Source organism: Saccoglossus kowalevskii, chromosome 1 (assembly GCF_978046115.1).
Source record: "Saccoglossus kowalevskii chromosome 1, keSacKowa6.1, whole genome shotgun sequence".
NCBI classification, from domain to species: domain Eukaryota; kingdom Metazoa; phylum Hemichordata; class Enteropneusta; family Harrimaniidae; genus Saccoglossus; species Saccoglossus kowalevskii.
Genome location: NC_140641.1, coordinates 14,969,489 through 14,980,849, shown reverse-complemented (window position 1 = coordinate 14,980,849; position 11,361 = coordinate 14,969,489). Strand labels below are relative to the sequence as shown.

The following is an 11,361-nucleotide window of genomic DNA, read 5'->3' as shown; positions in this document are numbered from 1 at the left end:
TTGGGGTCATTACGTAAAAAAATACGAATGCGTGAATTGTCAGAAATATTCAAGGTTCGCCCGGATCATGGCATTGTTTAGATCTGGTGCGGACATCTGTGAATATAAACATTTGAACTAATTATAACTATATAACTATGACAATAAAAATATTTCTCGATGTTTATCAAATATTTCACCTGTCAATGAATGGAATTAGCTCAATCAAATTATCGGTAAAGTATATAACACGATTATCCAAGCAGATCTTCCTGGCTTTCATTGCTTAAAGCGAAAGAAGCACTATATATTGAAAAAAATGGAAAAAAAGAGAAACACGATCCATATAAATAATGGCAAGAATGTAATTATTTCATTTTGAAACTTACGAGTTACCAAACCCAGCTTAGAGAGATAACTTACTGTGACACGAATGTATGTTTCAACTAGTAATACTATCTAATGTAACAGTTTTTTTGTATTTAATGATTGGTTATTTGGTTTTATACACAAATATATTATCAGTTGGACTAAACATCTATAAATGGTTTCAATGTTTTAGTTTCAAGGTCTCGAACACAAACAAGAAAACTGTCACAAAAAATACTAAATATACCCCACACCACAACATTATATCAGTCAATCAGTCTAGAACTTTATTTCAGAGCTAATTTGTTTTTGTGCATTAAGCTATAATTTTCTGTAACATAATCGGTAGTTATGTTTACGTATCGACGAGCTAATATGTTAAACCATTTCCTGTACGTAATCCTTAACGAACGTGTATATTGTTTATATTGTTGTCCACACTCTTTGCCAGTTCCTTACTCGCAAGTGTTTTGCCTGTGTGCTATCGAATGATAAATCAACAACAGCGTGGCAAACTATAGCCTCGTCTTCGACCACGTCTACTTTTTGATCGTCAGGAAGTCTGAAAATGCAGTACAACGTACCATTGCTGCTATACGTAACTTCACCAATCCTTTCGCATTGGCCGACAAGGACCATCTCTACAGCTTGGCCTCTGATTCTCCTGGTTCTCCCTAGCTGTGAGTCCATAGCTCTTCTTGTGTCTGTCTTTAGTCTTTGTGATGGTATTTTAGTCATCTCTGATACGTTTTGTGTCATTAAATTTACTATTTTCAAACATCAGGATTTTTATCGACACCGAAGAGCTTTGGTTCCTCCCATAGACTTGCGTAACACAAAAGTTCGACACCAAATTTGCCGTCGCAAATACAAATCGATAAATGTACATCATTTTCATATAGCACGCAATAGAAACTATCACCAATCAACAGTATGCTCATTAAACACTCGCCAGCGCGAAAACCATGAAAAAAGTATTTGTTTGAAGTTGTTTTTCCCGGTATTTAGCTCGATAAACCGTACGTAACTCTAGTGATAGTCATTTTCTTGAGGTCGAACGAGGACAAAATAATGTCACTGTATTGTAACTTCCTACGGAAAGTGGAACAGCTAAAACGCCAGGAAATGGTCGTCTGCTGCCACTAGTATTTTGCTATGTACTTCTGGTATTTACAGTTGTTGTCTATTTTCCCTGCATCCGACATGCATGGAAGAAAGTCCGGAGCAATAATTCCCGGAAAAAAAAACATATACAAAATATACAAATATCCAAAAAAAAGGCCAAAACTAGGATCTTATTTTAATCAGATTGGTCATAGACAAATACACATATGTTTTGTGATTGGTCTTAACGGAATTTATTTTGCAAGTGTATCAAATATAATTCAAACTTAATAGTGAATTTATAAAATCTAAGCCATTCAAATGTATATTATAAGCATAAGGTATACAGCTATCCAATGTCACACACACAATAGCAATATTTTTTTTTCACTGCATTTGATAACAAATGATAATATCAGTATTTTTTTATGGAGCATTGGAAATGGGATGACATATTATCGAGATGAGCTCATACATACACTGTTGGCCCAATTGAAGCTTGGTCAGCTGCACATACGACCTGCTGGTCTGAATTATAGGAATATAGGGAAAGCAAAAAATAGCATCAAACCTGTGGGCTTCAGAAAAGTAAATAAAACCACCGCAGCTCTTGGATATTGCGTCTATTCTATTTATGCTCCAATTCACGATAATTGTCACCTGTTGGTCTTTTTTTTTTTTTTTATTAATTGTCTATGAGTCTGTTCGGTTAATGAACCAATAATGACAGCCCTGGGTTACCCTGTTAAATATAGTGACCGACCCTATGGGCATACACTGCAATATATGCATGGTCTTAACATATGTAGTGAACCTGAAATCATGTGTTGCGTTCTTTGTGTGGGAATTACCATTGGGTAGGCTTAGAGGTTATTTCTTTTACTTCTGTCGCGTCGTCCCAGTAAATCAAAAAGAGACGAAACTGTATTTTAGCTCCCGCTCCTTCGTTTCGTATTTCTTAACGAATTATTTAATTTTCAGAAAAAAACATAACAAGACTTGATTGTGTTTTTATAATTTCGGCCATCAACATGTCAAACAAAGAATCGATAACAATGCCCAACAATGTCGACAAGTTTTATACAGTGTATGGATTTATGTACCACTCCAGTACTTATTGTGGGTATTATATCGAATCCATAGGAATATAAACAGGCATAATTAACAGGTGGACGTCGATCATCAAGACCTTGAATGCGAAGGAGCAGCGACATCCGGCGTTACTATCATGATTTATATTTCAGTCAGTTTGACAGTGGTTGTCATGACATATACTGATAAAGGTTAATGACAAGACCAGATGGCGAGCTGGTCGAAATCAACCAAAAACATCTTATGACTCTGCAGTTTTTAAGATACAAGACAGTAGCTGTAATTCTAAACCAATGTTGTTTGCGAGTTTAAAAAAGGTAGTATCTTGGTGGAATGTTAGTGCGAGATTATTACCCCATCAATATTAGTTAGCGTTGACAATGTATAGAAATGTTTTCTCTAGACAGCTTGACGAGTAATTAATTGATTATGATGTGTAAAACTTTCATGTGATTGGTTGTTTGTTGGAAGGCAAGGCCTTGGAGTCTCTTATACTGATTGTAATTGGTTAAGGGGTGACAAGAAATAAAGATGGATTTAATGCTGTCTCGGGTGAAAACCAGGGACTTGGCAGAGAATCGTTTTGGGAACATGAACGAAGCTTGTGTGTGTCTTTTGTCAGCCTAGCGTGGAAACGACCGAATCCCGGTTACCTAAGTGAAAGGTTTTTAACCATCAAAAATACCTATCACATTACCGCGGAAGACAGTTACGTATAAATTCAATACACAAATTTAATCTGATAAGTTCCATGTATTAATTACATACATTTATATAAAGAAATAAATTATTCAAATTAGACAAGAAAATGCTTGAAAAGGTTAATCAAAATATTATAAACATGAGACGGGGCATAACGTTCAAAGTAATTCCACATAATGTGAAAGAAATAAGAACAACAGGAGGGTCCACAAGACGTAGATCACTGTTAACAAAACAGAGAACTGGCCACCAGGTTGTGAAAACTATTTAATGCAAACTTAGAATCAGGTGAATTTTCACTATTCTAGATTCGAGACTTTATATTTTGTTAGAACAAATATGCAGTTAGTATTTTTCAAGTGTTTACGTTTAAGCGGATAAAATGGGCTTCTAATCAGTACGATCAAACCACAACAGATTGAATTCAAAGCATCTGAAAATATCATATTCCCAAATTAAATTTCTCAAGTTTGTAATGTCCGAACTTTGAATACTATGTTTACACCACTGTAGGTGTGCGTCGGTTACATAAAGATTCTGGGGTAACTTAACCCAGTAATGAACCTTTCTTCCAAGAAACATCACAACAATTCAAATGGAATATATATAAACAGAGCAAGTAGTATTGAGTTGTTTAATTTGATTTGTTTAATTGTTCGAAGTTGTGTTGACATTCTTCGTAAAAGGACTAACAAGTTATATATATTTGATTATTTAAATGAGATCATTAAACATTCTAGTCCTGTGTAAGTCGAATCTTTGAACCTTAGATATTATACTCAAAGTTACTGAATAAGGGATTCCTGTCATCAACACACCAACAATTCTGTGAAGTCTAATTCGTCATAAACGTATACAGTAACTTAAAATTACGTCATAACGTTATTTTATACGAGGTGTTTACAGACACCATAGCTTATCATTGCATCATTGATACTAGTAGAACAACTATTAAAATATGATTGATTGATTGATTATTATTATTATTATAAAATTGTAAAACCGTTTAATGTTGTGTGCTTTAACAAAACAATGAATATCGGCCATATTAAAGCCTCCCGTGATTTTCTATTTCGTTTTTTGGTCACAGGAGCTCACGGGCCGGCATGTTCAGTAAACGGGAATTCGTCACTTCATGTGTGTCGACCTGTAAGAGTTCGTAGGACATGTGGTGTTTTCCCATACAGACAATATAGCTTCACGGGCGCCGTCCCATGTTCTAGGGCCCTGTAAGCGATACGTATACGGAACCTGTGGTCCATACCAACACGCCATAGCTAATCGCGGATCGTACATGAGCATTTTCCAGAATGATGGATTAGCACCAATTTCCTCAGCCAATTCTTCTTGATAAGGAAGGGTACTTATCTGTAAAAAAAAAAAAAAACAACAACAAAATTCGCAAACATGTTTTCAGCTTCAAGTAATATTTGTTTGTTTTTTGTGTTTTTTTTCTGATTATAAAAACAAAACCAACTCAGAAAAAAATTCGTTATCTCTCTTTCTCTTTCCATAGAGGAATTGCTCTTACAATCACAGAACATCTTACACGGCTCTTATTGGACGCTGTTATTTATATTTGACCAGATCCATGAGTATTTTGCAACCACACAAACAAAATTATTTTTAAAGAGAATAACGTTATGGTGCAAAGAATAAACATTAGTAGAAAAAAAAGAGCTTGAAAATAAACATACGGAACGGTAGAATCTTCCATATTTTGGTTTCTTCTCGATACATGCACGCATTTGTTCTTTACTTGGTAGCTTGACACGCTTAACAAATACGTTGACGGCCCACCTTGCTTGAAGTTCAAAGGCTGGGAATGCAGCTCCACCTGGAGCAAACATCCCAATCAAAGCCATTCTGTCTGGTTCATCCACACCAATCGGACACACCAGTTTATAAAGCTGGAGATTATCTGACTCGTCTATTCATTGAATAGAGAAAATGATATCAAATATGTATCAGTGACACAGTTGTGACCATTGTATTTGAACACGAATTTTGTGAAAATACTCATCAATATATGGCATGTGACATTAAGAAAATAATAATAATTTGATAACTGGTAATCGGGGGAATCGATAAGGTTAAAGGGAACCTCAATCCAAACAACATAATGACCCCCTAAAGAAAAAGCTCCACAAATGTAGGAGAATGCAATTTACAGTTTTGTTGTATCACTTTTCATTCTCTAGATATTCCACTTTTCATCAGTATTACGTAGTCAGCCATCTTGATTTTCAAGCAAAGGATTATGGGTAAAGTATGACATCATAGAATCTGTTGTCAGAAATTGAGAACACGAAAATCCGAAACAATTCGTATGATTAGGAAGGGAGAACTAATAGAAAACAGATTGTTACAATAACAGATGTACTAGTATATCATCTATGGAAATTAGTGTTATATGGAAATGGAGACACTCACCAAACACCCAAGTGTCTTTGAGAAACGGAAAAGTTATTTGATAACCAGTGGCAAAGACGACGGCACCTATATCATCCAGAATTCTCCCTTTTACAAGAGTTACACTGTTCTTCCCAAATTTTTCAATTCCGACCACAGGCTCCAGCTTTCCTTGTACGATGCGATCTTGTATGTCATCATTCACCATAAGTGACTTTATATTTACTATGGGTTCCGAACACTTGAAATATATTTTATTTAATGTAGTTATGTGAACTTTATGGTGATGCACATTATGTTAATAAAACTGATGAGATTATAGCAGAGTATTCAATTTTGGGGTCATTCAAATTACCTGCTTGTAGGGATTCCGAAATGAAACATAAAGTAAGTGTGTGGTTTTAGCTTAATTTAGAATATAATGTTCTTTGGGGCCGAATCCTGGTTCGAATTCTACGAAGGATATTAATCAAAATATAAAATAAAGAAATGTGGCATAATAAAATGAATTTAGACTCGCTAGTCAGAAAGAAACTAGCTATCACTTGCCTGTAAACCTATTTTTGTGCGGTCTTGGATACGCCATTTTGCAATTTTGTCAAGAATTCTGTCTCTGTTCACTATTGATCTTGAACACAAGAGATCCCAAGGTGTGCACTGCACTCCAATGCGTGGAATTACCACGGTTCCATTACGCATACTTAAAAATACCTACGTGAGAATAATAACAAGAAGAAATGTATTAAGGCACCTCATTATACGAATAACTAGTTGGGCTTCATATTACTGCAGGTTTTGTTGATGAAAAATTGAACTAAGTTGTCTTGTGAGACTACGTGATTTCGATAAATTGTATTGAGTGCCTATTGTATCTAAATATTTTAAAAATCGAATCGCGCAATGCATTGGTTACTAATGTTATGCTTGGATAACCAGAGCGATATATTCTCAATGACCAGGGTTAGCAATGTATAATATAATATGAGGTTATTACAAGGATACCTCAAAGTATGCACGAAGACAGTACATCGGACGTATTGACCGACGCGCATGTGTGGCAGTCATGTTTGTTTTTATTATTAGAGGACGCTTACGCGGATGAAAATACTCCATAAAATACCGCAAAATTACGGCACGCTGTAATTTATGGCGTTACAGTGACAGACGTATAATAATATAATATATAATAATATACGTATCTGATCTAGGAGGACTCCCATAACGTGAACAATTGGTGGACTATTTCTTAGAAAGTGACAAAAGTAGATGCTAACTTTAACAAGACACACACAACTAATTTATGCAAGTGCAATAGCATAATCGGTTCTCTAAACACAGGGCCATTGTAACAACATACGTTTACTTACGGGGTATACATACCTATGGAGAGTGTGATCTGTTATAACCATGGAAATACAAACCATGTTATATCTAAGTTAAGGCTAAATGTCTGCCCCCCCCCCCCGATAAACAAATTGAACGTAGCGGTGGCTATGATGAACAGTGAGATTCGCGTGTAGTTTGTTGTTTGTTATGTAATATGGGATTGTCGTTAATTAATTCTAAAATTGTTCATCTTTCGTCGTTGTCGTCGCGCCTTGATACGGAATAATATAAGTGTCACCATCGATACGACATATTACGTCACTGTTCGGACTGTGTGAACAAAACTATTTGTAATGCAAATACTGCCAGTGTCTATAGTCTGTGGCGAATGAACAAACACTGATATGGCAGGGAAAGGTTTCAGTGATGAACCATGTTCACCCAGTAAAAAAACAACTCTTATTTTAAAAATCCATCGAGAAAAGCTTGAAATCTAAACACTATAGCCAAAATGTTTGTTTGTGCTTCGAATGCGATCGCATAATGGTCAGATTACTGAGATATAATAAAGTTTGTTGGTCTACTCATGGAACTATAAACCCATGGTCTACTAATCAGTAGGCAAATTAAATCCTTTGTTTACAGTCCGTCACGTAACTTGGTATGTAAATGTATGGAAGACGTGTTCACCCATAGCTGGGTTCATGAAAATAAATTGAAATTATAAAAAACATAAAATGACCAGCTGTCGGCAATAAATAGGATAAAAACCCGGCGTGGGATTAATTCTTATAGATATTATACCTGTATAGACCCATTTCTAGCTAGTTCACAAGCAACTTCACCAGCGGTAGATGCAGCTCCTATTACACAAAACATAATTAATATTGAATTATACACGACCCAATATGTGTATAATGGTTCTTGCTATTGAATCATAAACTGATGCTCAAAAAAAACGCGTTCAGAGATTATATTCCCGCATAATTGTGACAAGACAAACTGAAAAATCAGAATACTTTCGTTTTCTTTATTATAAATTTATAACATGTATCGAGTACTCACCAACAACTACAACTCGCTTGTCTTTAAATTTACTTGAATCACGATACTCATTAGAATGCATCTTAATTCCATCAAAGGTCTCCAATCCAGGGTATGACGGGAAGTGTGGTTTACTAAACACACCCGTACACACCATCACATAATCAAATACTTCTTCGGTCTTTCCACCAGCGCCATTTGAAATTGTTACCGACCAGCCACCATCGCTGCTCGCTTCTATCTTCATCACATCAGCATTAAATTTGATGTATTTTTTCAGAGCAAAATGATCAGCGTAACTGTGCAAGTACTCGTGTACTCTCAGACGCGACAGGAAAGGAGGCCACTCCTTCGGAAACGGAAAGTCGGAGAAGCAGGACATCTCTTTGCTGTGATTGGTCACTACCGAGTCATATGTGGCAGCTCCTTGGCCTTTGCGTAGCTGTTCTGTGTAGTACCAAATACCACCTATATGAAATATTACAAATATATTAATACCCAGTGCATTGAATACATATACATGTTTCTTTATATATTATGCATACTTGTATGTAATATTTTTTGAATACATACTGGTTGGTCCATTTACGCAATTCGTACTCGGCCATCTTCTAAAGTGCTAAACCAATGCCAGTTTGAAACATATTTGTGTGACAATTGTTGGGAAAATGGGCTCAGTCTGAATGTGTTCTATATAATATATCGATAGTTTCATGTTTCATCCATGGTGTGTTTCTGTTTTAAAGTCACATACGAGAATTTACCTGTTTCTAGTTCTCATAACTTAATTCGGCACTGCACACAATACACTGCTTAAAATTATGTTCAAGGAACGGCCTTCCTGTTTACAAATCTACAAATCAGTGAGCTATTAAATTGAGATCGTAACTGATTGGGCGCAATAGTAAAGTTATCGACCAATCAGATTCGTTGTTATGTCATGATTTATATTTCAGTCAGTTTGACAGTGGTTGCCATGACATATACTGATAAAGGTTAATGACAAGACCAGATGGCGAGCTGGTCGAAATCAACCAAAAACATCTTATGACTCTGCAGTTTTTAAGATACAATACAGTAGCTGTAATCTTAAACCAATTTTGTTTGCGATTCTAACTAAGGCGGTATCTTTGTGGAATGTTAGTGCAAGACTATTACCCCATAAATATTAGTTAGTGTTGACAATATATAGTAGTGTTTTTCTAGAAAGCTTGACGAGTAATTAATTGATTATGATGTGTAAAACTTTCATGTGATTGGTTGTTTGTTTGAAGGCAAGGCCTTGGAGTCTCTTATACTGATTGTAATTGGTTAAGGAGTGACAAGAAATAAAAAGTGATTTAATGCTGTCTCGGGTGAAAACCAGGGACTTGGCAGAGAATCGTTTGGGAACATGAACGAAGCTTGTGTGTGTCTTTTGTCAGCCTAGCGTGGAAACGACCGAATCCCGGTTACCTAAGTGAAAGGTTTTTAACCATCAAAAATACCTATCCCAGTTACAAACATGGCGTTCTTGTGAGAAGTCCCGGTCGGGTGAGCAGTATGCAATCATTGTAAACATTTAGCATTTCATTTATTCAGATGTGTTTCCAGCCAATGCTTTCATATTACTCGAAAGTGTAGTAGGGAAAGTTTCAAGATATAACGCATAATTAGGCCTGTAACAACTGATGTATGTGCATACAAGGACCTCGAAATATGCGGTTTTGTATATTCCCTGTACCAGATAAAAGAAGCATTCTGATTGGTCGAACATTTCTCTATTTCAACTGTGGCGACGCAACTAACGTACACCACTTTCTTTTAAGATACTTCAAAGTAATATGTGGAAGCAGTGAGCTTGAACTTTATACCTCGAAAACGAGGTGCAACGAGTGAATCGATTTTCTTCCAAAACATAATATGAAGGTTTACTGGCAAACCTGGTTTCAAAAAGCAAACAAATGAATAACCTTATACGATAAACTCATCTGGTAGTTATAATACATCTGGTAATTATAATAACTGGGACACAACTAAAACAGAAAAAGTGCATCTAAAGTTCATTAAACAACTACTTGGGCTTAATAAATACACAGCGAATAGTGCATGTTGGGGTGAAATTGGAGCATTTCCATTGATAACTGAAGTGAAAATCAATATGATTAAGTTCTGGTCCCGTGTCACAGACAAGTCACAAAATAATTATACAAAGATAGCGTTAAGCGATCAGACTTTGTCAAAAACACAATGGGAAACATCAGTCAAAAATATCTTGAAAGTTGTAGACCTCTCTGAAACATCACAGCTATCACATCAAAATATTAAGGAAATTAGCAGCACTATTAAACAACAATACATAACATACTGGAGAGAGAATATGACAATTGAAAAAACAAAACTGAGAACATACATTAAATGTTGCAATATCTCGCGATATTTCCCGTGATCCGCGATTAGGATATATTGCGCAGTGGACAGTCTTGCAGTAAATTGTATTATATCGTATCTAGTTGTGTTCTTGATCTTCTTGTATCGCGCATTTTCATATGCTACTGGAAAGTGTGGTGCAATTTTTGCGGGTTGGCATGAAAAGGTGTCTTCACTCCAGTAGCGCTTTTGGCGCAGTATGCAGTTTATACAAGATCGAAATTGAAAAATAAAAATAGAAATGTGGGAGTAATTAAACGTGCATGCATTTACTTAAATAAAAAAACATAAATTCACTGTTGACTCACGTAAATTCATTCGAGTAAACAAATATTGAACCGGTGGTGTTTTACAGTCAGAATATTTTCAAAATGTCCTTCGTTCGATTAAACAACATATAATCGGAATTTAATTCAGCCCTGGGTTGAGTAAAAAGACATGACACTATGAACTTTCTTACCTTGAGCTCCCCATGGTAAGGCATTGAATTGATTTCAGTTATTTGCATAAACAACAGGGATGCCGGAACGTGGCCTTGAGCTTCATTAATCACGGTTTTAGTAACTGTAGTTACAAATACCCGTTTTCAAATTAATTTCCTCTAGTTACTATAAAACTAGTTACAGTTACACATATTTCGCCCGTACAATATCACTATATGTCGAGTTACGATAGAGAGTATTTCAAATATACAAGACCCGTGCATGCACATTGGAGGGATCGTTGCTCTGCTCCATACTCACCTATGTCATTGTGTCTCTCGAAACATACCGGTTCCAGACCTTCTTCAAGACAACTTTTTATTGATACCAATCCAGCTACTCCAGCACCAATAATTGCAACGCGTTTACCAGACATATTTAAAACACCAAGTGAATTCGGAATTAGGTGTTGCGTTCTATGTAAGGGTTAGACCATATGAAA

At 35.8% G+C, this 11,361-nt stretch overlaps 1 protein-coding gene across 1 annotated transcript; it reads right to left on the bottom strand.

Annotated features, from left to right (window-relative positions):
• Positions 1 to 4,374: 4,374 nt before the first annotated feature.
• On the bottom strand, positions 4,375 to 11,295 carry LOC102809972 (dimethylaniline monooxygenase [N-oxide-forming] 2-like). Its single transcript, XM_006816410.2, has 7 exons — positions 11,181 to 11,295; positions 8,050 to 8,496; positions 7,789 to 7,847; positions 6,208 to 6,369; positions 5,680 to 5,899; positions 4,944 to 5,176; positions 4,375 to 4,614 (listed from the first exon to the last, which is right to left on the bottom strand). Exons 1-7 carry the CDS (start codon positions 11,293 to 11,295, stop codon positions 4,375 to 4,377), a joined length of 1,476 nt encoding a protein of 491 aa, XP_006816473.2.
• Between the last annotated feature and the right edge of the window lie 66 nt (positions 11,296 to 11,361).

Bases quoted from the DNA above. Each gene is read 5' to 3' on its own strand.
- LOC102809972 (XM_006816410.2), bottom strand. From the start codon at position 11,295: ATGTCTGGTAAACGCGTTGCAATTATTGGTGCTGGAGTAGCTGGATTG. The intron at 7,848-8,049 runs GTGAGTACTCGA...TTTGTGTAATAG, and splicing joins CAAGCGAGTTGTAGTTGTTG to GAGCTGCATCTACCGCTGGT. The intron at 5,177-5,679 runs GTGAGTGTCTCC...TTCAATGAATAG, and splicing joins CAAAGACACTTGGGTGTTTG to ACGAGTCAGATAATCTCCAG.